The sequence below is a fragment of the Zonotrichia albicollis genome, chromosome 6, assembly GCF_047830755.1.
Source record: "Zonotrichia albicollis isolate bZonAlb1 chromosome 6, bZonAlb1.hap1, whole genome shotgun sequence".
In the NCBI taxonomy this organism is placed as follows: Eukaryota; Metazoa; Chordata; class Aves; order Passeriformes; family Passerellidae; genus Zonotrichia; species Zonotrichia albicollis.
In genome coordinates this window covers 8,933,597-8,960,519 of record NC_133824.1, presented here as the reverse complement: position 1 = coordinate 8,960,519, position 26,923 = coordinate 8,933,597, and the positions used below count along the sequence as shown (strand labels likewise).

General features: G+C 38.6%; 1 protein-coding gene across 10 annotated transcripts in view; it reads left to right on the top strand.

Annotated features, from left to right (window-relative positions):
* UNC79 (unc-79 homolog, NALCN channel complex subunit) overlaps positions 1–26,923 on the top strand; it is a 108,290-nt gene that overhangs the window by 49,266 nt on the left and 32,101 nt on the right. For 5 of the 10 annotated variants that reach the window (XM_074542438.1, XM_014264464.3, XM_074542437.1 and 2 more), the window contains 10 exons: positions 1,271–1,557; positions 5,334–5,516; positions 6,263–6,425; positions 9,251–9,403; positions 10,732–11,946; positions 13,627–13,734; positions 17,996–18,112; positions 20,388–20,471; positions 22,131–22,233; positions 23,977–24,117. In XM_074542438.1, the coding sequence (XP_074398539.1) occupies positions 1,271–1,557; positions 5,334–5,516; positions 6,263–6,425; positions 9,251–9,403; positions 10,732–11,946; positions 13,627–13,734; positions 17,996–18,112; positions 20,388–20,471; positions 22,131–22,233; positions 23,977–24,117 (2,554 nt within the window). The remainder of the gene's footprint in view (positions 1–1,270; positions 1,558–5,333; positions 5,517–6,262; positions 6,426–9,250; positions 9,404–10,731; positions 11,947–13,626; positions 13,735–17,995; positions 18,113–20,387; positions 20,472–22,130; positions 22,234–23,976; positions 24,118–26,923) is intronic. The other 5 variants (XM_026791224.2, XM_074542433.1, XM_014264467.3 and 2 more) reach the window with 3 other exon arrangements.

The following is a 26,923-nucleotide window of genomic DNA, read 5'->3' as shown; positions in this document are numbered from 1 at the left end:
TTTATTGAAAATCTCACAACATGTTATAGAGATGAAAATAAATAGGGCTGAATAATACAGTCAGAGATCATCCTTATGAAAATTGTGTCTTTATGATATAATTCCATGGAAAATTTTAACCTGGGTGTAATATTATATAAGAATAAAGATTATTTCTCAGTTTATATCCATGAAGCTAAGATTACTTTCTGTGTATATTTTTGAAGTACTTCTGAAAATGGTTTTGCTTTATTTCTGATTCTAATTACCTCAGAATTCATTGTTTTTGTATCTGTAAATCTTGGTCCAGTAAAAGTTGGGTAGAAAATGTCCATTTTGAAGGAGGGTTTTTAAGTAAAAATCCCAATGAAAACTGGAACAAAAAATGTTGTATAACATAAAGTTCATTATTTCTTCTAATCCAAATAAGACCAATAAAGGAAAGTTATTCTTAATAGAAGTGGATCTGAAAATTCCTGCTCCCTGCATAGTTTTAATTTTCACCTGTCATAGAAATGGCAACTGTCTCGCATGCTTTGCAAAACAGCCAAACAAACCTCTGTTCACCCATAAATACAAATGCAACACACTTTAAAACTATTTAAAAAAATTACAGACACTGCAGTTTTTCTTGTGAAGAACCTAAGACAGATGCAGTTGTACCAGCAAAGGAAGCCTTTGGCAGAATAGCATATCACATTGAGAATATAGGTAATTAGAATATTAAAATAACACTCTTTATTTACAAGTTATTTGTAATACTACAAGTTATTTAAGAGAAATACAGGTTTGTGCTAATAGGGGAAGTCTTCATTCTTTGTTTAATTATTATTTTGTACATCTTTTCATATTTCCTACCCTTGCCATTTTGTACATTTTCCACTGGCAAAGACTGATGTCTGTTCATGTTTACTGAGGAAAGACTGATAACCATACCAGATGAGAATTTAGTGGCAGTAGGATTTGATGGATGTGGAAGAGTAATAATGTTCAATATGGCAGAAATGCACTGGGATGGGAAATAAAGTGCTCCACTAAGCATGGGAAAGCTGAGGAATGGAGATGAGTGACACATTAGGTGTTTCTGTGCTGTTGGACCTGAGGCAACAGAGGAGCAATGTCCTCAGAAGTGCTTGCCTGTCTCCTGCAATTTCACTGGCTGTATTTGGGCAGAAATGGAGCGATGAACTCTGGGAAAAAATTCTGGTGTGTTCTGTACCCTATTGTTTGGATTTACAGAGGTTACACAGTGCTCTCCAGTGTCTGATACCAATGTCTCTTGTGCCCATAGGACAACCTTCCCCAGAGAACGATAATACAATAAAAGACCTGCTGCCAGAGGATGCTGGGATTGACCATCAGACTGTCCACCAGCTGATCACAGTGCTGATGAAGTTCATGGCAAAGGATGAGAGCAGTGCAGAGTCGGACATCAGCAGCGCCAAAGCTTTCAACACGGTCAAGCGCCATCTGTACGTCCTGCTTGGCTACGATCAGCAGGAAGGATGCTTCATGATTGCACCCCAAAAAATGCGTGTCTCAACCTGCTTTAATGCCTTTATTGCTGGAATAGCACAAGTAGGTGAAGGCACTTGCTAGCTTTTGCTGCTATTTATTATTGCCTGTTGTTGAAATAATGGTAGCACAGCCTTCTTTGTAGTGAAATAATGGCTGAATGAGGTAATAATCCTATGTTGGCGATGAAGAGAGACAGGCAAGACTGATAGGTGATCAGAATCTGAATTTACTTGTGCACTACCAATGCTTATATACTGTTTTAGGAAGACTAGTAACATTTACTACAATGATTAGGTTAAAATCACAAACTTTTGCATATTACAACATCTCTTGCTTGCAGAAATTAATGAAATTTTCTTTTTCCATTAAACCAGTCTGATTGAATCTTCTTTTAATCCTCAAAGTTCTGTTTGTTTTTGCCAAGGTATCCTGTTATCAAATCTCTTATGCTAACCAGGTCCAAAGTCCATCATCTGTCTTGTGTCCCAATGTCTCAACAATCCTACTCAATACTTCCATGCATTTTCAGCTTGTGAAGAAATTTCTTTCCACTGGTAGTCTAAAGTTGCTGCATCACTGGCAAAGAGATTATAGTTTTGTGTGCATGGAGGCATGCAAATACTACCACTGTATGAGAAATTAGAGGCTGCTTCTAACCTGTGCCTTCTTTCAAAAGCCTTTGAATGCCTTACTTTCCTCATGAATATTTCCTCCTTTGTTCTTCAGGAGGACCTGTTCTTGTTTTCTTTCCCTATGGAAGATGAGTTTCCCTATGGAAGAAGAGTTCACAGTCTGTGAACTCTTCAACATTCTTCACTTTGCAGGAGGCTCATTTTTCTTCCTTACAGTGCAGCAGGACTTTCTGTTCTCCCTTTCCTCGGGAGTGCTATTGCCATTATGAAGTTTTGCCTATATTGCTGTGATAAATTACCAAGCATATCCTTGCCTTGTGCCTTCTTTCTCCATCTTGTAAGGAAGACCATAATTTTCTACCTCACAAGGCTTTTCTAAAGCTTAATTAATTCCTGCTGATAGAGTAGGGGGTGGTAATGGTCTGAAAATGTTTTGCACTTGCAGAACATTCCTATTTGCAGTGGAGCATCATCATCACTTCAGTGCTTTTTCCTTATCACAGTCTCTCATAAAGGATTACCTTAGGGGATGAAGAAGGCTGTGTTTTCAGATGTCCTCTGTAACTTTCAAACATTGCTCAAAGCTACCCTTGTCTCTTCTGGATCTGCAGATCTTAGCAAGATTTTCTGGTTCATGCATTAGAATCAGTGATTTTTCAAAATTAAATATGATGTGGATAGTTGGATAAACTTTCACAGCTGGAGAGATGTCAGGTATTCATATTTCAGGAAGCAAAATAGATGGTGTTAATGCAAACTGAGTAGCTGCAAATGCATTGGGTTCCATTGTCCCAGAGCTCTGTGTTAATAATCTTTTGTTTGTGCAGTTTTAATTTAAAGAGTGTAAAAGCAGATTCAGACCTGTTGCTCTTGTATTGAGAGTCTGGAAGTGGCAGTTCAGATCACAGAGCAGCATCTTCCACATTTGTTTTCCTAGCGTTTTCCATGTTTCGAAGCCCAAATTTCAGTGATGATAATTGGACTGATTTTCAGAAGTGCTCCTTACTGCAACTGTAAATATCAGCCCCTGCCTTTCTCTTCCACCTTTAAAATGTTTTGTGTGAGCCAAATTCACCGTTTGTGTTTAAATCTTTATAACTGAATCCTGCTCTGATGTCAAAAGGAGTTTGAGAACTTCAGTAGTCCAGGGTTTTTTTCTGTTCAGCAGACATCAACATCAATTTGTATTTTGGGAGAATTATTTTCTTACTGTAAGGCTGCTTTGTGTTTGGAATCACCTTTTCTGCAAGAGAAATGACATTTGTAATCTGAAGATGTGTTTACAGAGTGAAAATTTAGTGCTGAGCTCTTAAGAGATCTATTTCAGTTGTTCTTCTTTCCCAAGCCATAAATACTTGCTTTACCCTCTGAGCTGCACAAAGGTGGGGATTTGGTTTGCTTTCTGGTTCGCTGATTTTGATTCCAAGCTTGGTTCCAGTGGAGACTTCGATTAGAAAAATCCAAAACCAAAACTAAAATTTTTCACCGTGAGCTCCGAGTGTTCTGGGCTCCGAAAGCCCGGGTTGCTCTGCAGGGGCGCTGTTTGCCCGCGCGGTGGAGCTGTTGAGCAGCGCGTTGTCCCGGCGCGGGCTCCGCTCCGCCTCTCCCGCGGCCTTTATTCCTTTCTTATTCCTTTATTCCTTTCTTATTCCTTTATTCCTTTCTTATTCCTTTATTCCTCTGTTCCTTCATTCCTTCATCGCTTATTTGCCTACGGTAGCTTGGAAAGTGGTTCTGCTCAGCGGCAGGCATGTTTGCATTACGGGATATGCTCGGTTAGGCAGCGCTCTGCCTTCTTTCTATGGACGAGCTGGTCCTACCCGTGCTGTGTAACTCTCGCTCCCTGGGCGAACGCGGCATTACGGGGTAGGACCGAATTTGGTGATTATAAATCATATATTCGACTGGCTCACCCTACATAGATAGGCACGGGATTCATCTATTCAGCTCTGCACAAGTATTTGAGACAGCTGCACGTCAAACTGGAGAATTTTACAGGGAAAAACTTCTGGTTGGCTTGTTCCAGAGAGAACTTGAGACCACGAGTTTAGTGTTTGTAAATTAGTCTCTTCTGCTTGTTCTATTAAAAACAAAACAAAGGAAGTATAGAAGTCTGGATGTAGAGAGCTGCTGATAAAATTCACTAAGTCCACTGAAACTGCAGGGGCATGTTAGATCTTGGGAGTTGTGTTGGAGCTGCCTTGGCCTGTTGCTGCACCTTCCTGGGTGTCAACCAGCATAGGGCAGCATCAGACACAAGGGCTTTGTGGAGCCTTGTTATGGTCTGTTCAACTGCTGATTTCAGCATGTGTGATTTTGAAAACAGCTCATGTTGGAAGACTGATAGGAAGATGATGAAAAATGGCATTACAGTTTCAAGTGAAACACAGTTGTGCCAGGGTAGTGTGAATATATGGCTTCACTGCACTTCTGAATCACTCCTAGGATTCAAACCACTGGCCCCAAATAGCATGATGCTCTTCAAAGGTCGTGATGGAGACAAGGCATGTGACTAATAGTGATCACAGCAACCTGTCTGCAGCAACACCACTACTTAAGATTGATGAGCAGTTTATTTAGAGCAAGATAATTTTCATTTGCTTTAGTCTTAGATCCTTTAGGATTTGTGTGCATAAACTTCCTGCATAACATAGTGAACACTCTTAGCTTCAGTGGAGAGTGGGAACCTAATGTGATTACCTGATTCCAGAACCTGGGGCTTAAAAAGACCTAATGCCTAATGTTGCAAGCCTGTTGAGAAAAATAAAGAAAACTACTGGTACAATGTTAAAATGTTAATACAAAACACCCAAATAACCAAACTTCTCAACCCCCAAAACTCACAGGTACATCCTGTTGAACATGGGATATACATGAAATGGTTTTGTGTATTGAAGCATGATCAACTTGTGCCATAATATAAGGCTATTTCAGCATAATATATTTTCTGAACTTGCCAGTGTATCTTAAAATTTAAACTGTGCTGGATGAAAGGCTTTCAGAACACATTTGCTTTGTTTCATTCTGCTTGTCTGGCTAAAATGAGAAGGTGGCAAGCTGGCAGAAAGCTTTTAAATGGTAGTGAGATTTTCTTAAAACCATTGATTTCCTTTCACTTACCTAATACCTCAACTGTATTAATTATTTTATTTTTTAACATTGGTGGATTTGATTTTGGTGAGGTAACTCCTGTGTTCCTTTCAGGTGATGGACTATAACATAAACCTGGGAAAACACCTTCTTCCCTTGGTGGTGCAGGTATTGAAATATTGCTCTTGTCCTCAGCTAAGGCATTACTTTCAGCAGCCTCCTCGTTGCTCCCTCTGGTCCCTCAAGCCTCACATTCGGCAGATGTGGTTAAAGGCTTTGCTTGTTATTCTCTACAAGGTGAGTGGTCTTAACAAGATACTGTCCACAAAAAAAATTACACTTCAATTATAAATTTCTTACAGGGAACACCTAAATGTATGGCAAATGAATGGAACTGTAAAGGACAATTTTCTTTGATACACTGACTGCATTTAATTTCAGCGTCTGAAATAGTTGGGATTTAGTCTGTGCTTCTGACTTCCTCTGTACTTCTTCAGTCTTTATTTTCTTTCAAGTGTTTACTTGAGAAAGGAAACTTTACTGGAGAAAGGAAAATACTGATGTTAAAATAGGAAAATGATGTATGGAGTTCCAGTGAGGAGTATTTTGAGTAACTTAGAATTAGTTTAAAAAGAAACAACTGAGTAGTGACTTTAAATGGAGGAATGTGCCAGTTTAGCAGTTTGTATTCTTCAGTTAATGCTGTTAAATGCTGTTAGAATGTAATGCATTTATGCACTGAAATGGAGCTGTGAATACTTTTGATATGCTTAACAAATTTCTAGCAGGTCTATAGGGTGTACAAGAAAGTGCAGACACTAAATGTTACTAATATGGACTTTTAATATTTTATTAAAATAATTCTGTGTACAAAGCTGACAGGAGTCCTGCTTCTCATGATGTATTTGGAAATGTATAGTGAAGGGAAGGCAAAGGGCATCCAGCTGACAATATTATTGTAATTTTTCTGTTTTACTGCCTAAATGTTTATCCAAGGAGAAAAGTTAGTTTTTAAGCTGAAGTTTTTCTCTTTTGCTGAACAGTACCCCTACAGAGACTGTGAAATCAGCAAGATTGTACTTCACCTAATCCACATCACAGTCAATACCCTCAACGCTCAGTATCACAGCTGCAAGCCCCATGCAACTGCTGGTCCTTTGTATAGTGACAACAGTAACATAAGCCGATACAGTGAAAAGGAGAAAGGTACTTTAACACTCTGGTTTGTATGAGAGTCATTGATTCAATTCACTAAGTCTTGCAGGTGTTGTAGAAATAGGTAAATGTGGTCTGAGCTTTAGAAGATAATATTTGTAATTGAGTCTGAAGTGGGACTTACCTGACCAGGATAGCCATGTGTGGTAAAAGGAGTTCTCAGCTGCTCAGTAGGCTGAGCATAACACAGTGGTCTCCCATCTCCCAGGGGAGTGTATCTCACACTCAGTCACCATGCCTGATAGTTCTTGGCCTTTTTTAAGGCAGTGGTAGCTGATCCTACATCACACAGGATGTGCAACCAGTGTGACACCACATTCTGATTTAACTTTGTAATAACATGAAATAGTAGCAAATATTGATACAGAAAGACTATGAATTCAGGCTATAGTTTGCTTTACTGTTTAAAGGAGCTGAAGTTGACAAGGTTAATGCAAATGCGTAGGTGGGTGTCAAAAGACAAAAGAAGGGTTCAATAGTTTGTGTCTGATGGTGAGCTCTGTGTGTGCTTACGAGGTGTAGCAGAGGCACTGTGATGATATGAACTGGTGTAAGCTTGGGGCTTCAAATGCCACGGTGTCACTGAGTGTAATTCCTTAGGTTTGTGATGTTTGTAACACAATAAGTGTTAGTGATTAACATGCTCTTTTGACATTCTGTAGCCTTCTTTCAACTATTTTGCCTTTTAGCTGCTTTAGATGTTGCTCACATCTTCCTTCTCAAATAGTGTTTGTAGTATGCAGAAAACTCTTCTGAAGAAAAATCCAAGAAACTCTCTTGTTTTCATGTCAGTACCTTTTCTTATTTTGCCACTTGTTGCTTGTGAAAAGATGTACAACAAAAATAAGAGCACAACATTTTGTTTACCTGAACTCCCTACTACTCTGCTCTAGCAAATTAAAGCAATCTTAATGGGGATCTAAACTACATATTGCATAACCTCACTCAGTTGGACATTTTGTATTGCTAGTGGAGGGCTAAAACACAACTGTGGCCTTACTATGAATTTGTCTTTATTTTGAGACAAGTTAATGACTTAATTCATAATGACTTACTAATGCATTTATAAAGTGCATTAACTTTCCGGATTGATTCTGAGACATTTTAAAGACAAATTTAGGTGCCCAAGTGCCCAGTTTGTCCAATGCTGGGTCCCTGGGTGGCCTTATGTCTCACTTCAGCTTTGTTTCCTTACGTTTACAGTAAGGAGAATAATATTTACTTGCTTTCCAAAGCTGTTGTGAAGGGCTTTGGGCTGCACAGAGGTAAAGGACCATAAATGGGCAAATTTTACTCTGTAAATACTGACTTAACAACAGGGCTTGTTTTCCTCCTTTGTGGAAGGGCTGCAGAAACAGGAGGATGTAGAAAAGTTGTCTGTGACCTATAAAAAGCAGCGAATACAATTCCCCAGGGACTTGGATAGTTGAAGCCTTTCCCACCTTTTCTAAAGAGACTTGTTTAATCACTGGTCAGGTTGTGTGTGTGTGTGGGTGTGTTGCTGTCATCATCAGAGGTGGTGTTTAGATAGTGAACAGATGAGGATTTTGTTGTCAGGCAGCAAGAATTCATATGCTGAAGTTGGATTTCCCCAGTATTGAACTTTTCTGCTAATTTTTCTGCCAAACTTCATTGTGGAGATCAAGTGTACAGACTGCTGTGAAACTGATGCTAAATCTTGTGACAAAAAGCATTTGTTGGTAAGGGGAAGAAGTAGTTACACATAGGACATGACATTAAAAGTGGTCTTCTAACTTATTAAAGCCAATACCGTAGAAATTCTTACTATCAGCCTTGATTGATTTTTCTGGATTCATCATTTCAATTAGGTATCTTGTCCCTGATGCCTTTAGGTGGCAGTTTCAAAGCTTCATATGTACTAGCACCTTTCCAGCAATTTCAGAACTGAAAATATTTGTCTCATTTAAGTCTTCAGTTTTTGTCCATTCTAGCTCTGTGACTTATTGCCCCTTGACTCCCAGACACTAAATGCATATCCTCTCCATATTTGCTTGCTACAATAAACAAGGCCAACTTTGTTTTTCTTTTGAGTGCTCTGTTTTTTTTCCATTGTCCCAGTAGTGTTTCTTATTTCCTTGGAGATGAATCACTGGATATAGAATTACAGAATGATTCCACATGATAGATTTTTTAATTTTTTTTAATTTCTGTTTTGTTTTTAATAGCTGTTTCATATAGACAATATGGCATTTTTTAGATAGATAAATAGATTTGGATCTTACTTTTCCTTTGCCATTTTCGTCTGGCTTAATATTTTACTATTATTACTTAGATCAGTAATTTCATAATTCATATTCTTAGGTCTTATTCTATTAGTGTTACCATTATCAGCTTCCCAAGATTATCCATTTCTTCCTTTTTCACTTTCTTATTTTGCTGGTTCATTCCTTACCTTGTAGTTCTTTCACTAATTTCCATCTTCTTCAATTTACCATTTCTCACTGAGCACTACAGAAGTTGTTTACTCAAGTCAGAGTCCCAATCTAGTGTATTTCTTTTAACTAAAGAATCTGTATTTTTGTATGTATTATATGTATTATTAGTAGAAAAGATCACCTTAGAATGGTAAAAGCTTTGTTATACTTTTGCTGCACTGTAACCCATTTCTCATTTCTCTCAGGCCTTAACTCAGGATGTAAGAAGAATGACAAATTAAACCAGGGATACAAATTTTCTAGCAAACTTCATTTTTCAATTCAGGTTTAATTGACACTAGCTGAGGTTTTGTTACATAGACAGCTTTTCGTTCAAGAAATTGCTCCCTCTTAAGTGTAATAATGTTTTTTCTTTCTCAGCAGAGGAAGACAGTGTTTTTGATGAATCTGATATTCATGATACTCCAACTGGACCTTGCAATAAAGAGTCTCAAACTTTCTTTGCAAGACTGAAAAGAATTGGTGGCAGCAAAATGGTCAAATATCAGCCAGTTGAGATGAATGCTCAGAGAAGTATGAATTGTTTTGTTGGTATAAACTCATGCAGAAATAAAATTTCCTACTCTTAATTTCAAGCTACCAATTATCTTTGTAGAGTTTGTTGCACTGCTTAATTTTAATATAACTACTCTTACTCTGAAGAACACTCATTTCCCTGAGTGAGTTATCTTTCAGGAATCTCAAAATAGGCACCTCAGAGTAGAAACACCTAAAATTAGCAGCTGTTTTTCCAAACAATAGGCTCTTCTGAATTAAAAAACAATTAAGAGGATTTTTTTTGAATTTTCTTCAGCCATTGGGCTGAAGACTTTTTACTTAAATTATTTTTTCCGAGAAATTGATTTTGTTGATAAGATGGGACTCTATGGTAAGCAAATTTGTTTTTGCAGCTGCAAATGTAATTCTTTTGGCAAAAATGGGGTTTTCAAAATCAAATTTCAAAAGTTTGATTTCAAATTTAGGTGTCTGGAACCAATAGCCTGAAAAAATGTTGAAGAGATTTTTACTACCACCCACCTGCCTGTTTTTTTTTTTTTTTCATTTTAGGTGTTTGCAGAGGGAGGGGAAGTGATTCTGACTAGAGTGAACATTTAAACTTCTATCACTGTTTTTTTCTGCATGATGATTTGCATGTGGAGTATTTTGAAATATGGGGATATTAATGATTAGGAATATTCTATTTTATGTGAAAATATGTAATTCATAATAACAGCAGTGGTGTTAATCTTTGAAAATGTTTTCAAGAACTGTGTTCACATAGCAAAGTGCCAGTGCAGTGGCACAGAGGTGCAGCTGTGCTCACTGCCCTCCTCCCCAGCGTGAGGAGGGAGGGCTGGGTGCTTGATAACTGATGGACCCTGCTGGGTTCTAGGGTCACCAGGGAGCAATTCTCTGATCTCAGGCTTGTGCTGCAATATCCTCACTGCCAATACTACCCTTGCTTCTTGAATCAGAAGCATCCATTTTAAGCCTGTTCTGCTGCAGTAAATAATAGGTGTACTACATGCAGTCATCCCAAGTGTCTGTAGAAATTACATGCCTATGACACCTCCTTTCAATGCACAAGGTTAAATAGTCTATCTTCATGTACCTCTGTCCAGGATGAATAGACTTTGGACAGCATTTAGGTAAACTCTACTATCCAAATAGCATGTTTTTGTTATTACTTGTTGTAAAAATCCATGTACTTTGGTTCTGAGGTTAAAACAAAATGTGGGCAATTTTGACTAATACTGGGTTTGTATTTAAAATGTCAGTCATGTTGAATTGTGATACAAAGATGAAAGTATCTGCCAAAAGTCTCCAACTGAGGTAGTATTAGCTTTTTCTGTTTTGATCAGGTGAAATAGAGCTGGCTGAATATAGAGAGACGGGGGCCTTACAAGACAGTATTCTACGCTGTGTGAGAGAAGAAAGCATTCAGAAAAAAAAACTGCGCTCTCTAAAACAAAAATCTCTTGATATAGGGAACACAGACTCCCTGCTGTTCTCGCTAGACGAACACCGCAGGAAGTCCTGCATAGACCGCTGTGAGCTAGACAAGCCTCCTGTCCCTGCCACACACAGGCACAGCGACTATGGACGCTCTCGGCAGAACTCCTCCACTAAAGCCGAAAATATAGACACACAGGAGAGCCTTCCTCATACAGAGAGCTTCCAGGAAACCAAAAGACCTGTCATACCAGAGGTTAGGCTAAATTGCATGGAGACCTATGAAGTGAAAGTGGACTCCCCAGTTAAAATTGCTGATCCCAAGGAAGATTTAGATCTGATAGATCTGTCCTCCGATTCAACATCGGGTCCTGAAAAACATTCAGTGCTCTCCACTTCAGACAGTGACTCTTTAGTCTTTGAACCACTTCCTCCCCTTAGAATAGTGGAGAGTGATGAAGAAGAAGAAGCAACAAACCCACTGAATGATGAGGTCTCTGGCAAAACGGCTATTTCATCTCCTTCAACTCCAATCAACGTGTCTGCACTCAGCCTCAGCACAACTCCGCTGGTGCAGTTCAGCATTGAAGATTGCTCCAAAGACTTTAGTTCTAAGGATACAAGCAACAGTGCTTCAGCAGGAATAGAGGAGGTCATTTCTATTTCTACCAAAGATCAGAAGGACTCTTCAGAGTTAGTTAAGCCAGAAGAATTTCAGGACATGTCCTCTGGAAACTCACTAACTCTGAAACAGAAAAGGGACCTGCTGCAGAAATCATCTGCCCTTCCAGAAATGTCCCTTGATGATAACTCTGAGCTCAGTGTGGAGGAAATTAGACCTAGTGGAACAATTCCAAGCCCAAATGTAAAGACAGTACTTATTAAAGTCCCTGAAGATTCTGAAAAGCAAACAGAAAGTGATAAACTTGATACCAATACAGAATCTGACACTGAACAAAACACAGAGCAGAAACAAGAAGGGGAGACTGAGGAGTCAGAATTTAAGATTCAGATTGTTCCTCGCCAGAGGAAGCAGAGGAAGATTGCTGTGAGTGCTATTCAGAGAGAATACCTGGACATTTCCTTTAACATCCTTGACAAGCTGGGAGAGCAGAAGGAGGCAGGTGAGCTCACTCACCCAGTCAAAAGGCTTATTTTTGTGTAAAGGTTTTAGTAACAGACCTGTATAAGGAGATGTGTATATTTATAGTGAGATATGGGTATTTATAGCATCTGATGTGCTAGCTGAGTGCTTTCAGGTGTATGTTTCTGACAAAGAATGTGCTAATCATTCATGTATGAGGGATGTTTAAAGGACCCATTTGAAAAGGAAGTGGAGTTTTGTGACAAAAATACTCATTCTGATATCCAAGTAAGGGAATGAAACTCCTTGTCCCCTTTAAGCTAGGAGTCAGAAAAATGGTCATACTTGCATGCCTTTTATCTCCTAATCTAGTCCATGCTACACTGATTCTCTTTTGGTGTAGTGATTTTTTTCCCCTTATTTCTTTTGCCAGCATAAGGCAGTGGAAAGCAGAATGGATCACAAAGTCAAGGCCGAGCATTAGACATAGACATACACATATATTTTGTTTTTATACACTAAAATCTGTTTGTAGCCTTCTTTATACTGGGTATCCACAAAGTTTTCTTGGTCTGTGTTTGTTAAAGGTTTATAATTCAAACATGGACAATCCTCTGCATACCCTAAGTGTTTTTTCAGGTGATTTCAATGCAAAGTTCTGTTACTAAGTTTTTTCCAGTGGAGAGGAAGTGAGCTTTAGCTTTTCCTCAGATTCCAAGTGGATCTATCAAACAGTTTGAAAAATAGTATGCTGCTCCCTTTTAAATTTCTTGGCTATTTTTTTCCCTAGGATTTTTCAGTTACTAGAATTTGACCATGATTTTTAACATATTAATGAAAAAGGACAGAGTCCTTGAGGGCTCAGTTCCTTGTGGCTGTTGAAGTGAGGGGGAATATTTATGCATTCCTGACCTCACTTTTTTCTAAAGTGCTTCAGAGGGAATCACAGAATAATTTTTTCTTAGGATATTCCACTTTTACGAGGTGAAATTGTTCCGTGTAATCATAGTTACACTGTTCCCTTAATGTTTCAGGCCTGTTGTCCCATTTATGGTTCTAATAAGCTGAAGAACTACTGGAGCTTTATAAAAATTAAAGAGCTGAGTGCTTTTGAGCCTTTCATGTAGAGAAGTGTGGTCTTGAAAGAATTGTGCAATTAGACTCAGTGCTTTTTTTTGACCATTAAAAAGGGCCAGTTTTCATGCAGTAATGAACACTGTTATCCTTGAAACTGCTTGGAAGGGCTGTTCCAGTTCTGAAACACCACGTGGAACCTTTTTAATGCAGAATTTTAAACTGTGAATCTTCAGGTCAACAGCCTCTTGAATGAAAACTGGAGGCATGTTGGAGTTAAGGCTTTTAAAAGATGCTAAGCTGTCACTTAAACTAGCTTTGTCTCAGTGGTCTCTCTCTTATTTCCATGTCGGTGGTTCCAATAATCACTTGAGTGGGATCAATATCAAACTCTGTGCATTTATTAGTCGTGAGCTCTAAAGACCATAGGCAGAAGTCTTCTTTAAAAACTGATTTTAAGAAATAGATCCCTGTGCCCCTATAAAAATTCTTATGACAGACACACTGAATCGCTTTAAAGCTGCCGGGAATGCCAGATGGTGAATGGATGACTGAAATGATGCGAAAAGGGCATCTAGGGAGAAGGGAGATTAAAAACTTTGTTGATTTTAAATGCTGAGAGTTTAAGCACAATTTTCACATGCAGATCCTGCAGCCAAAGGACTTTCAACGCTGGAAATGCCAAGAGAGTCATCATCTGCACCAACCCTTGAAGCAGGTGTTCCAGAGACAAGTAGTCACTCTTCCATATCAAGTAAGTTTACCTCTGGTTTGAGGATTAAAATCAAAGTTACTGTATTGTGCATGAGGTGCACAGCATGTAAATTCCTTCTTCTGAGTTCCTTTGATTCTTTGAAGTACAGCTGTTTTGGATATCATTAGAACTGTTAAATCTCTGATGCTCAGCAACATTGTAACAGGTAGTAGCTAAAGATTTTCTCTTGGGACGTGGCAAGTTTGACAAATGTGGTTTTCTTGAATTAAAGTAGGTAGCAGCTAAAAGCAGTAATTCACTAAAGCTGAATGTTTCTTTTGCCCTGTGAGAAAGCATTGTCAACTGTCAGTGCGCAGAAACAGAAGATAAGGGTCCACAGGGCTGTTACTATGGCCTTTGGTACCTTTTTTTGCGGTACCTTAGGAAAAAAAAAAATCTCTTGCAATTTTCGTAAAATGCCTTGAATGCCACTTCCTCAGCTGCTTGCTGAAATGTGATAACTCTTTGTCTGGGATTCCCATAAGCATTTCAATTGAAAGTGAACTCTGTTGTTTGCAGTAGACATCACAGATGGCTTCACAGAGCAGACGAAGATAAGATGTTAAGGTGGAGGTACCTGATAAAAATTCAGAATGGTGTGTCCATCTCGGTGACCCATCTGAAGGCCAGTGGGGCAGAACTGTGGCTAGTAAAAAAGGGAGGGAAAATTACTTCCTCTTATACCAATGAACTGCTAGGTCAGCTCAATTGTCCTGCTGAACTTCAATTTCGGATTGCTATAGCAATATTAAATTTTAGTTTTGGAAATTCATCGTCTGCTGATTTGATTGGAAGGAGTGTCTGGCTTATTAAAGGAAGAATGTTATTTTAGACATGCTAGTTGTGTACCTCCCCAGTTTTCCCACAAGCATCTCAGGTCATGTGCATCTCATAGAGTACATTTGTTAGCCACCTAATGATACAGATGTCACTTACTAAAGCAGCTGAAGAGGGTCTATTTAAGACCTATTTCTCTTGCTTTTAGCCCAGTACTAGTGATTCCTGACCTATATGATGTTGAACCTGCATTCCTATGTAAATATTTCTTTCCTCTTTCTGGAAACTTGCCTCAGTGTCCAACTGCAAGAAGGGATATGAATTCTTCCATTGTGTCTGTTGTACATTTAGGCTGAAAAGATTTTAATCTTCTGCTATGTATCCTTACAGTGCTTTGCATAGTAGGCCCTGATCAGGCCTGTGAGCACAAGGCACTTCTGTAACACAAACAGGTAATATAACCTGGCCACACAAAGCATACATCATTGCAGTGGGAAGATTTTGCCTTTGGACTTCTCTCTTTGAGTAGAGAATTCTACAGGACTGACCAGATCAGTAGATAACAAATGAAAAATGTTGCAAACCACTGTATGAAGGTTACTCATCTTTTAATGTGCTTGTTAGGTTTCTCGCAGAGAACCTGATAAGAGGAAAGCTTCGCCCCTGTCATGGTCTAACCCCAGTCAGCATCCAAGCCCCAGGCAGCCGCTTGCTCTCACTCCCACCAGCAGGACAGGGGAGAGAATGGGAAGGGTGAAACCTGGAAAACTCATGGGTTGTGATAAAGACACTTCAATAGGGAAAGCAAAACCTGTTCATGCAAACAGCAAAAAAAGGAATTTATTCACTGCCTCCCATGGGCAGGCAGGTGTACAGCCATCTCCACAACAGTAGAGCCACATGACAAGTAATGGTGACTTAGGAAGATGAAATCTGTCATTACAAATGTGTCCCCCCTTCTTCCTTCTTTCACCCACTTTATATACTGGACATGATGCCATAAGGTCTGGAATGTTCCTTTGGTCAGTTTGGGTCACTTGTCCTGGCTGTGTCTCCTCCCAGCCTTCCATGCACCCCCAGAGTGGCAGTGTGGAAAGCAGAAAAGGCCTTGTCTTTGTGTAAACCCTGCTGAGCAATAACAAAAACATCTCTTCATTATCAACCCTGTCTTCAGCACAAATCCAAAACACAGCCCTGTACCAACCACAGCTACCAACTCTACCCCAGATGAAACCCGATCAGTTCCCTTTGCCACTAGTCAGTCACAGGCATGCAGAGTCACCACATGCTGGTCCGCAGCAATCATGCTGGATCCAGCACTGTTCAAAGGCTGGCAACTCTGACGTGTTTTGGGGTTTTTTTTTTTTTTTTTTTTTTTTTTTTTTTTTTTTTGTGGTAGCTCTCTGGTGGTTTGGATTTTGGTGGGTTTTTTTTTCTGTTTGTTTGTTTTTTTCTTATCATTATTTGAAGTCATTGCTGTCACTGAGAAATCAGGTAAATAATCCTGGAAATCCAAACCTGCTCAACAATAGCCTGATTATATGATATATTCATGAACAAATTTTAATTGCAATCACAAAAAGCTGCTAGAGAAAATTCAAAGAGATAATTTTCTTTATTTTGACAGTCATCTGCACTCCAAGCAGTCTTGTCAGTTCTAACATTAATTGCTATTCTTTTATCAGGAAATTCTATGCTTGATAAAGTGATAAAGCATCTATTTAAAATCATTGTCCTAGAAATGATGGAAATTCTATTTTACTCTTAATTTGCTGTGAAAGGCAGCTGCAAAATAACTTTCAAAATTGAAGCATGGAATGGTCTCTTGGCCTGGTTCAATTCTACAGGTTCAGTTATACCAGGACAGCTTTGCAGAAATGCTGTACTTGGGCCAAAAAATGGGGTTTAAATGCAGTTCAGAAGGATATAACTGGAAAGGATGTAATGAGTAAAAACATAAATATTTCATCTAATAAAATAATTTCAGTGCAGATTTTAACTGAAGTATTCATTTTGGTTGTTGTTACTCAAGGCCTGTGTTTATTTTGTTTTGTTTTTGAGGGAATACTCTGTTTACTCTGAATTCTAAACTCTTTGATAGAAAATGAGTAGAGCAAGTTTAGGAGAAGGCACTCAATCCTTCTTGACTTTCTGATAGCTGCAGTTTATCCCTTATCTGTACTTCTTTGTTGCAGTTAATAATGTGAAATTCTGTGTCTAATTTCACACCTTAGATGGTTACTGTTCAGAATTTTATAATGGAACTACCTGATAGTTATTGGTCTTTTTAATGATGTTGAATGTAGTTCAACAGATGAAAATGATAATTCAGAGAAGATTTTAGTTTGTTGGTCTTGCTCTAAGGGCCTGTTGAGGAAAAACTTAAAGCTATTCTCAGGGAAACATTTTAAAAGTTTTCCTGGATACTTTTGTATCAGCAGTTTCACAGGCCTTGTTCAAGCAGGGCCTTAAAACTCTGTCTTCATACAATGAGCAATGATTTTAGTTTCAGTTGTGGAAGTATACTGCTCAGGCTCAATTGTCCAAGTGAATGTTTTATGCTTGTTCAATTTGATTTTTTTAATGAATGGAGAAAAAAGTGAGAAAGTCAGAAGTTGTGTTCTCTTTCTTCTTCAATGTAATTAGAGGAAATAGATGGAATCATTTAAGTTGGAAATGAGCTTTAAGATCCGTGAGTCCAACCTAACACTACCAGTCCATCACTAAGTCATGTTCCTAAGCACCACACTGATATGAACCAAAAGTCTTCAGTCTCCCTTGTGGTTTTACTCTGAGTGACACATATCTCATAAATCAATCTTTTTAATGAAGTAAATTGTTGGATGAATAAAAAATTGAATATTTGTTGCTTGATGACTCTCTATAAGATAAATGGCAGTGAAGTTAGAAAAGGGTCTCATCTTCAAAGGCTGCTGGCTTCACCCATCAGCAGAACGTGCAGGTGCCCTGCCTGAGGGCTGGGGTGTAGGAGGCAAGTTCAGCTCGTGCCTCCCGTGAAGGATGCTGTGGTACACAGTGTCAGTGATTTGTTTTCCTAGGGTCAGCATGGACGCAGCAGTCCTCATGCTGTGCTGGGAGGAGACTGAGTTTCCTTCCTTGGTACGATGCATGTGAGTGAGGTTCGAGTGTACATTTATTGCCTCCCAGCATGGGAGTTTTGGGGTAGGATCTTACCTCTTCCTAGACGCCAAGTCTTTTGATTAGCTTTCATAATACTTGGAGGCAAAAAGGCACTGACAGTTGACACAGTGAACCCAAGTCTCTTCTGGCTGATGGCATTGGGGCCACAACTGTACCCTGTGTAGCTGTATGAGAGGTGCATATTGAATTGAGCAAGATCCTTAGAGCCAGCCCTCATTGCCATTTCAGAATTTATATCATGCTGGCTTGTAAGATCAGGAAATGAGTGTAGTTCTAAATGTTGTCTGAGCTCCTGAAATCCTTTTGCATTTCTGACTTGCAGCTCAGTTCAGACAAATGAAAAGAGGCTCTTTGGGAGCTCTGACAATGAACCAGCTAATGAAGAGGCAGCTGGAACACCAGTCTAGTGCTCCCCACAATATCAGCACTTGGGATACTGGTGAGCTGCATTTATTGTTCTTTATTTCTATTTCCTGAACCCATTACTGTGTAACAATCCACTTAAAAAAAATAAAAAGGGAGTATTTCTATTCTACCATTGCAAATTTAAGTGATCAGTATCAAGTCTAAAGTGAATCTTTATAGACAGTACAAGATTATCACCTAGTAAGTGTTGGAATAGTTACATGTTTGGGAGGTACAGTGTTGTCCCTTTAATTGTGCATATTATTCAGATTATTTCCTGGTCTCATTGGAAGAAATGGAATAATCACAGTTGAATTCATTAGGTATAGGATTTCATCCCTGGTGCATGGAATCATTTATTTGTATGTCTGTTTACAATGGTGTTGTTACACCACAGAGTTGTGCCTTCTACCAGCCAGTTTTGTTTCTCTTTAAAGAAGTCTTCACCAACTCATGCTGAACACCTGAAGTTTCTGTTTACTCGCTGCTTTTTCTCCTTTTAAGATGAATGCAAAGCAATGAAAACTAAATTAAGCATGTAATTTATTCACTACTCATTTAATTTGTTTTTTGTTTTCTTCTGTATAACACTTTTAGTTGTACCAAATTCATAGCAGATGTCACTAAACAATAAATTCCTTTTGGTTTGTCAAAAATGCTAGATATTTTAGTGCCCATTTTGATGTTAGTGACATAAAAAATTCTACTTCTCAGAAATTTATCAGCAGATGGCAGATGCATCGAGAGAAAGGAATGCTTCAAATAATGTATGGAACTTATCATGCTGAATGAATGTGTTACCATCAGCCCTGGACAGCTGAGTTGAAATTTTTGGTAAATTTAGTCTTCAGCATCAAGTTCCATCAAACTAAGCTGTGTAGCTGAAGAGTGGCTAAAGATATGGGGCATAGTTCAGGATTATCCTTTCTATTCCAGTCTGCTGAGTAGCATGCTCAGCATGAGACCCTTAAGTAAAAAAGGTCAGAATTTGCCAGTGGTAACAATAGAGGTTTTGTTCTAAAAGCAGGTAAGTTTATTTATTGAAGAGACAGAGCTGGATCAGGCAGGGTTTTAGAGATTTAAAAGTTACTGCCTTTGTTCTGCAGGGAGTACTTGTATTCAAAATGAACAGGTCAATACTCAAAACTGTTCAGAATCTCTGTCTAGTTAATCCTGTTCCAAATCTGGTAGCTTTCTTCACAACATCTATGACTTTTCCCTCTCCAATATTCAATTCAGCTAAAGGCCTTCAAGCATAGAGAGGCGAAATGAAATGTTCTTTTCTGGAAAGCTTTGCATCTCTCAGTCTCTTGTTCAACCACTAGCTTAAAAGTAAACTTTTTATTTGGACAGACTTTTTTTTTTTTTTTTTTTTTTTTTTAGGACAAATGCTCAGTGTGACTGTTTGTCATTTCAATGCCACCCCACAATTTTAAGACTCATTATACTCATGCCTACCAACTAGGAAGTAGTCTCATCCCACATAAATATGTGTGTTTGGTCCATACATGCTTTATTAACTTCTTTTTTATTACCTTGGGTAGGTGTCATATGTCTCTTCCATTCTTATTTCAAATCACTCTTTTCCCAAGCTTGCTGTCTGTAAAAAAAAATTGTTTTGTGCCTGGCTTCTGTCAGTACAAACTATCTCTTCTAGTGTATTGGCATTTCTAAACACTTGTTTTTTCCTCTTTTTGTGGCTCATATATTCCATATCTTGTAGAATCTTTATAGCTAGCACTTCCTTTCCTGTTTAATGACTCTTGTGTAAAATGCCTTTTTTATTAGGTTGTCTGTGTCCTTTTTCCTGTATGGACTTCTTTCTTTCCTGCTTTCCTGCTTTCCTTCTTTCTTTCCTTCTTTCTTTCCTTCTTTCTTTCTTTCCTTTTCTTTCTTTCTTTCTTTCCTTTTCTTTCTTTCTTTCTTTTCTTTCTTTCTTTCTTTTCTTTCTTTCTTTTCTTTCCTTCCTTCCTTCCTTCCTTCCTTCCTTCCTTCCTTCCTTCCTTCCTTCCTTCCTTCCTTCCTTCCTTCCTTCCTTCCTTCCTTCCTTCCTTCCTTCCTTCCTTCCTTCCTTCCTTCCTTCCTTCCTTCCTTCCTTCCTTCCTTCCTTCCTTCCTTCCTTCCTTCCTTCCTTCCTTCCTTCCTATGCTTAAAAAATTAACTATTTCCTTTTTTTTTCTTTCTCTTTTTTTATACCAGTTGTATTTGTCTTTCTCTTGTTTTAACTGTTTAAGACTTGTGGTGCAGTTGACTGGTGACAGGTACTGGATTTGTGGTTCTGGAGACTGAAGTTCTTTCTTTATTCACAGAGCAGATACAGCATGGAAAGAGGCTGTGCAATGTCCCTGTTTGCCTAAACCCAGATTTGGAGGGACCACCACTGAGAATCAGAGGTTAGTTCAGTGTCTGTTTGACCTGGTCCTCTGCTAAGACTGCCAGTAAGATTTAATGGTAAATACAAAATGGTGCTGAATTTTGTGTTCTATTCAGCTGTTAAAACCCTCAACTGTCCTGCAGAAAGTATAGAGTGGCTGAATCTCATTTCTGTATAAACTCTTCTTCCTCACAGCTGAAATACACCCGGACTCTCTTAGAGCTCTGCAGTGGGGCAGTGACCTACTTTCTTTGCCTAAATCATGGTTTTTTTCCTACTGTTCACTGCACAAGAGAGAACATTTTTGAGTAGTTAAGTCTTATTCCAACATGGTAACATGCATTATGACTGCTTTTAGCATTTGTGTGCTGCAGTGGAATTTACATCTAGAGAATATGATAGTGAAACTTTGAAAGTCATGACAGACAGATCTTTATCCATCTGAGAGGGGAAAAAACCTGGATACAAAATCTATACCTCTCCCCTGCATTCTGGATGTTGTTCTACATTACTGGAGTATTCTAGTCTTCTTGAAGTATCTGCTCATATCCAATAAAACCTTAGGGAGCAATTATAAAGTTCTGAACTATGGATGTGAAGAAATGTTTCTTCATGCTTCATGAAATGGTTATTTAAAATCTGCCTTATTCTCATTTCACTCCACTTATGTTGAGTTCAGAAATTGTGGGAGCTTCTTAGCTTATTCTGCCTGAGAGCTGTTGTTAAATTTGCTTTTTCTGCAGTAGCCAGGATTTTGTCATAATAAATTACATTTAAATCTTAAATAGAGGAGCTTCCTCATGTTTCCATACTTAAATATTACCAGAGAAGGTTAATGTTGACATTAAATCAGAATCTACAGATTGAAGCAACCAGAAAGAAATTTGGCAATGGATTACTTAGACTGTAATTCGGGAAAGCAGAACTTGGAGAAGTCAAGAGTTTGGATCTCCCCTAATACATGACTTTTCCTAATAAAAATAAGCATATAAATAAGCATCTGTCAGAAATTAGGTGCACAAAAAGTGCTAAGGGCAAAGTGAGCCCCACATGTTGGCATGATCCCTGTTGCTGTGTTTGCAGCTGAAAAAACTCAGCTTTGAAGGATAAAGATACTTTTGAAGATTTTCCAATGGAAAGCATTTCTAATGATCAACCCTCCAATGTTCTCAATTCCTTATAAATTATTTCTTTTCTCTGTCCTTTCCTGGTTTATCTTCTGTGGCTCTGTTAGAATAGTATGAATAGATTGATGACCTGGTGTTGAGACAAGTGAACTTCATTCCTTCTTCATGTAACTGAGAACTATGGGAAGTTAATTCCCAACATGTTTGGGAGAATTCTGCAAAACTTCTGATGTCCAGTCTTGTAGCAACTGTAGAATCACCTTCCCTACCTAGTAGATAAAGTTGCATCCAGTTTCCTGGAATTTTTGGTTATGTTATCTTTCCCCCCCGCAAGGATTTATCTATTTTTAATTGATAGTTCTAGGTAATTGGAATAATCTGGCAGAAGCAAGGAATGTGCTTATATCTCTTTCTATAGACACAATTTATTTCTTATTTCTAGGCATAGTAAAGCCATTATGGGTATTCTTTAAAAGTCTGCTCATCAAGCATTTTGGATTTCTGTTTGATGATTATTTTCTTTATTTAATTCTTTTCCTAATTGCCTTAAGGTGCTACAAAATCTAGTTTGCTGTCAGCACCCAGTATAGTCAGTATGTTTGTACCTGCACCAGAAGAATTTGCTGATGACCAGCCCATTCTGATGACTGATAAGTAAGTGGGTTATTTTCTCTCCTTTCAAAGAACTAGCTGAACTTCAAATGTGTCAAGTAAAGTGTAGATATACTTGAGGCAAATACAGAATCCATTTATCTCTATGCTAAGTTTTTTTTTTTTTACCCCAAGGTAAACATTTTCTAAACACTGCTAGCAAGATATGTTTTCAATTCAGTAGGATCTGGATGGTTCTGCACAGGTGAAATGATGACTCAGGCTATCGTGTGTCCACAGAGGTCAGGGGAAGCATTTTCCATCTTACTTTAAATCAAGGGTTCCTTGTGATCCATCAGAAACCTCTTTTTTCTGAGAGGAAAAAAAAAAAAAGAAGTTCCATTTAAAAATTCCTTTGGGTTTCTGTTGAAGTCAGTAGCAGTTGATGTGTCATCATGTGTATTCCACATAGCTTTTTTAATGCTGATACTCAGTGATCCTCAAAGGTTTTGCAAACCTCTATTGTTTGGTTAAAATGCCTGTAAAGGGAATGTTAAACAGAAATGTACTCATTTAATAGAGAAGTAAAGCAGTCAGCAGGGAGCCATGCATTCATTTGTTCAAAACCTGGGAAGAGAAACCCCAAGCTCCTGTGTGTGCTCAGTCCAGTGGACAGACAGACATGCAAGGGTGATCACTGGAGAAAGACAGGGCCATTGTGTAGTCTGTGACTGCTAGTGGACCTCATTGTGTAACAAAGTGAAGCATCCCAAAGTTAGTCTGGTCTGTGGCACTTCCCTCGGCCATTTTTCACCAAAGCTCATGCACTACCTATTAACATACAGACCAGCTGGGCTTGACTTCAATGACTTTGTTGCCATATTTTCTTTATGTTCAGTAAAAAAAGGTAAGAAAATTGCCTGTTCAATTCCATTAAGTTAAAATCTCACAATCACTTGGAGTCATTAGCAACTGATTGATCAAATTAAGGCAGCCTCCTTAATGGGCTGAGATAAGCCGATTTCCCACATTGGTTTGCCTTTTTCATAGTTTGTGAAAGCCTGTCTCATCTCTCCCAGATCTGACATCCCCTTTATAATTAGACATTTTGGAGCCTTTTCAGACCTTCATCAGTTGTCTTTGAGCATTTCAGGAAGGATAAGTGACTCAGCAGCAAATCTGCCCTGGGAAAGGAGACTTTTCTGACATCTAAGGTTCTGTGCCCCTGAGAGGTCTTTTCATTTATTTCTTAATAGCTGTAACTGTTGTGGGAACCAATCAGATCATTGTTTTCTAATTGTAAAATTTGTTATTCATAATTCATGACTGACAGGAAGGGCAGTGTGAAATTGTTCCATCTCTTTAACATCATCTGTGAGTGTCATTGTTTGTGTCCATGGTGCCTGGGCCTTAGCCCAAGCTGCACAAATTGGCTGTGCTCACATTGTGGAGGGCCAGACTGCTGCAGACTCCTCTTGGACAGTGCAAACTGATACAGTCCCATAGAGGAGGGAGCTGGAGTACAATTACCAATGAAGGACCCAAAACAGGGCCTGCCCTGTTGCCGTTTTTCATTTGTCACCAAAGAAACAGGCACTGTAGCTAGTGAGAAGTTTTATTAATCTTTGAAATCTATGGACTGTCACTAATTATAGAAAGATCACAATTACATTGTCTTTCTAAATAAATGTGGAATAGAATGTACTAAGTAATAATACTTTTAAAAGACGTAATTGTACACAGATCTATGTATAGTAATGCTTTGTTTGAAATTCGTTAACATCAGGATTGAAAATTTCCTTGCAGGTGCCATGACTGTGGGGCTGTTCTTGAAGAATATGATGAGGAAACACTTGGCCTGGCCATAGTTGTGCTCTCAACCTTCATTCACCTCAGTCCAGACTTGGCTGCTCCTCTGCTGTTGGACATCATGCAGTCTGTAGGAAGGTAAATTCAGGACTTTCCTCTCTCCAACGAGATTGAAAGGATTTTGTGCCTGGAACTGTGTTTACATAAACTTCAGTATACCAAGGTGTATATTTTAAAACTCTTAAGTGAATAACATCTGGTTCCGTCTTGTGCCTTTGTTACTCATCATTTTATAAATTTCTTATGTAACTTCTTCCACTGTCAGTTCAATTTTTGGCAGCTCCTTTGATATTCTCCCCTTTAACCCTCCAAAGGGAAATTTCAGGTCAGGAATCTCCTCAGCTTGTCCCACTGTAAGCAGTGATGTAAAGAATAAATTCAGATTTTCTACAGTGCCCTTATTTATTTACTATGTTTGTTACCTGAACAGCGGCTGATGCAGCAATTGGTGTGCTTCTTAAGCTTGAAAGAAAAGGAAATTCTGCTGTTAGTTTTTATTCTTCCTGCTCGCTGCTCTTTAAAATGGTTGGGTGTTTTATTTTTTGTCCTGCCTCCTAGTTTTTTTTATACCACATTTGTCAGAATTTATGCTCTTGTCTGCTTTCATTTGAGAATTTGAGACAGGACTTTATCTTTTTGAAACAAGCCTTCTCTTTTCTAAAAATCTCCCTTACCTTATTTTCTTCTGCTCTCTTGAAGTCTTTGTTAACAACTAGAGTACCTTGGCCCTGTGTTTCCAGTGTAATGCTCATAAACAGCTTCTGTGTGCCTTACAAAAATTGCATTCTCTTGGCTCCCCCCTTGTTGCTGCTTTGACACAATTTTTCGCTTTTATGTGGCTCCTGCTTTAGAAGTTATGCAGGAATGTGGTCAGCTTTTCTGAACTTTGCTCCTGGAGGAGTGTTGACTCCTAGGTATGGTCATTCATTGGTATACCTGACACTCCTCAGGCTTTTCAACCATATTTTGTATGCTAGGTGAAAATTTGCATTGGTCTTCCAAACCAGCTGCTGTGTGAAATGGTCTCTCAGAAAATCTTGAACATTTGCTGCCATTATTTTTCTCTTGTTACTTTTACCAGTGTGCATGGGATAATTTAGGTATACCATTACGACTGAGTTTTGTGTGGTTGCTGTCTTGGCCACTTCCCCAACTTCTTGCCTCAGAGGTGGGATGGATGTGATGGGGTGTTCCAGAATGAATTTCTGAGCAGCACTAGACGTGCAGAAACATTGCACAGCTCTTCTCCTCCACGTTCTTTTTGGAGGTTGAAGTTCAAACTGCTTGACTGTGGCTTCTGCAAGGGCATGGATCTCCACAGCCCTGCTTCTGCTCTACCTCCCAATTCCATTTAAACACAGCAGCTCTTCAAGTCCTCTATTTCCATTAACTGCAAGGCTGCAGTTCCCTGCTGTCTCTGCTAATTAACTTTGATGGAGGCAGAGTTTCTGACCTAGACGGATGCTGCCCATTCTGTGTGACTCTTGTAAATACAACAGTACTGCAGCCACAGAGAGGAAATAATTTGGAAGATGAATTACCAAGGGATGAGGGATAAGTGGGCTACCTTTTTCTGTGTTTTGAGGGGGAAATGCTGCATCTTTAGAGTGAGACAGCTGATTGTTTTAGAACACAAGATGACAGTGCAACATGAGGTATTCCTGGTAAATGTCCTGTCTTGTTCCTGCTGGTTGGAATTTCTGAAAAATTCTAAATACAATAACAGACTTCCCACAAAGGAATTACTTTGAAAATATGCCAAATAAATAGTGAATATAAGCTGAGAAGCATTCAGGTGCTTCATAGATGTACCTTGCTCTGTCTTTCATCAAATGGTGCCATATATAAATGTATAGCTCCAAGTACCCATCCAACAGCAGAAGGGAAAGTGAATTAGACTTTTTGCACTTTTATTCTTACTTAATAGAGCTACTACTTTCATGCCTAGAAGGGGAAATAAGGAGTTAGGTAGTGCCAGGTGTTTCAGGACCTAAACGATACACAGAAAGATTTTCAAAAGTTATTTGGGTACCCACAGGCATAGATAGGCATCTGTTGGGATTTTCAGAAGGGAAAAAATTTCTGGGTTCAGGTTACTGGCAATTAAAGGTTGAAGCGTTTCTAAGACTCTGACATGCATTTAAATTTATGATCTGGTTCCTTAATCAAGATATTTGACTTGGTTATTCTTATTTAACTGATTTTTAGAGAGATTTAACTTTCCAAACATTAAAGCTGTGTTTGAAGGTTAAATTTAGGCTTGAGTTAGTGAGGAACTGTGAAAAGCTTAACTTCTGTTCCTAACGTGTACAGATTTGAACACATCCATTTCCTGTTCTGCTTTGTGGTCTGAAAAGTGGAGGCAATGATGAGAGTTCATGGCATTTTGCAATAAAATATTTAGAGTAGTAATGATAAATATATACAGACCGTACATTTTGGGCAGTTTCAGATGTTCCCAAGTGTTTACTCTAGTTCATGTCAGGTGAAGTTTTTCCAAAGTTGGAAACCTACTGTTTTGTTTGTCACAAACCCCATGCTTGCATTATCACATTCAAAAGGAGAGAAAAACATTAGACTTTGATTTCTTTTAGAAGAAAGATTTTACATTGTTGTGTTTCTGTACTTCAGTAGATTTTGGAAAATAGGTGTCATGTCCATTGGGCATGTGATTGGTCTCATTACATTCTGCAGAAATCCTCGTGTGCCTTAATGTCAGCTGATGCTACAATCATTCCAGAATAAAAGCCATGATTGCTTGGTGGTAGCTTCAGACCTTTCTCACCCAGAATTAGCTTTGCACACCAGAAATAATATGTTGTATTTTAGCGTGGATTGCTCCTAAGAATACTGAAGTCAGGAACTCTAATGTGTTTTTCTGATT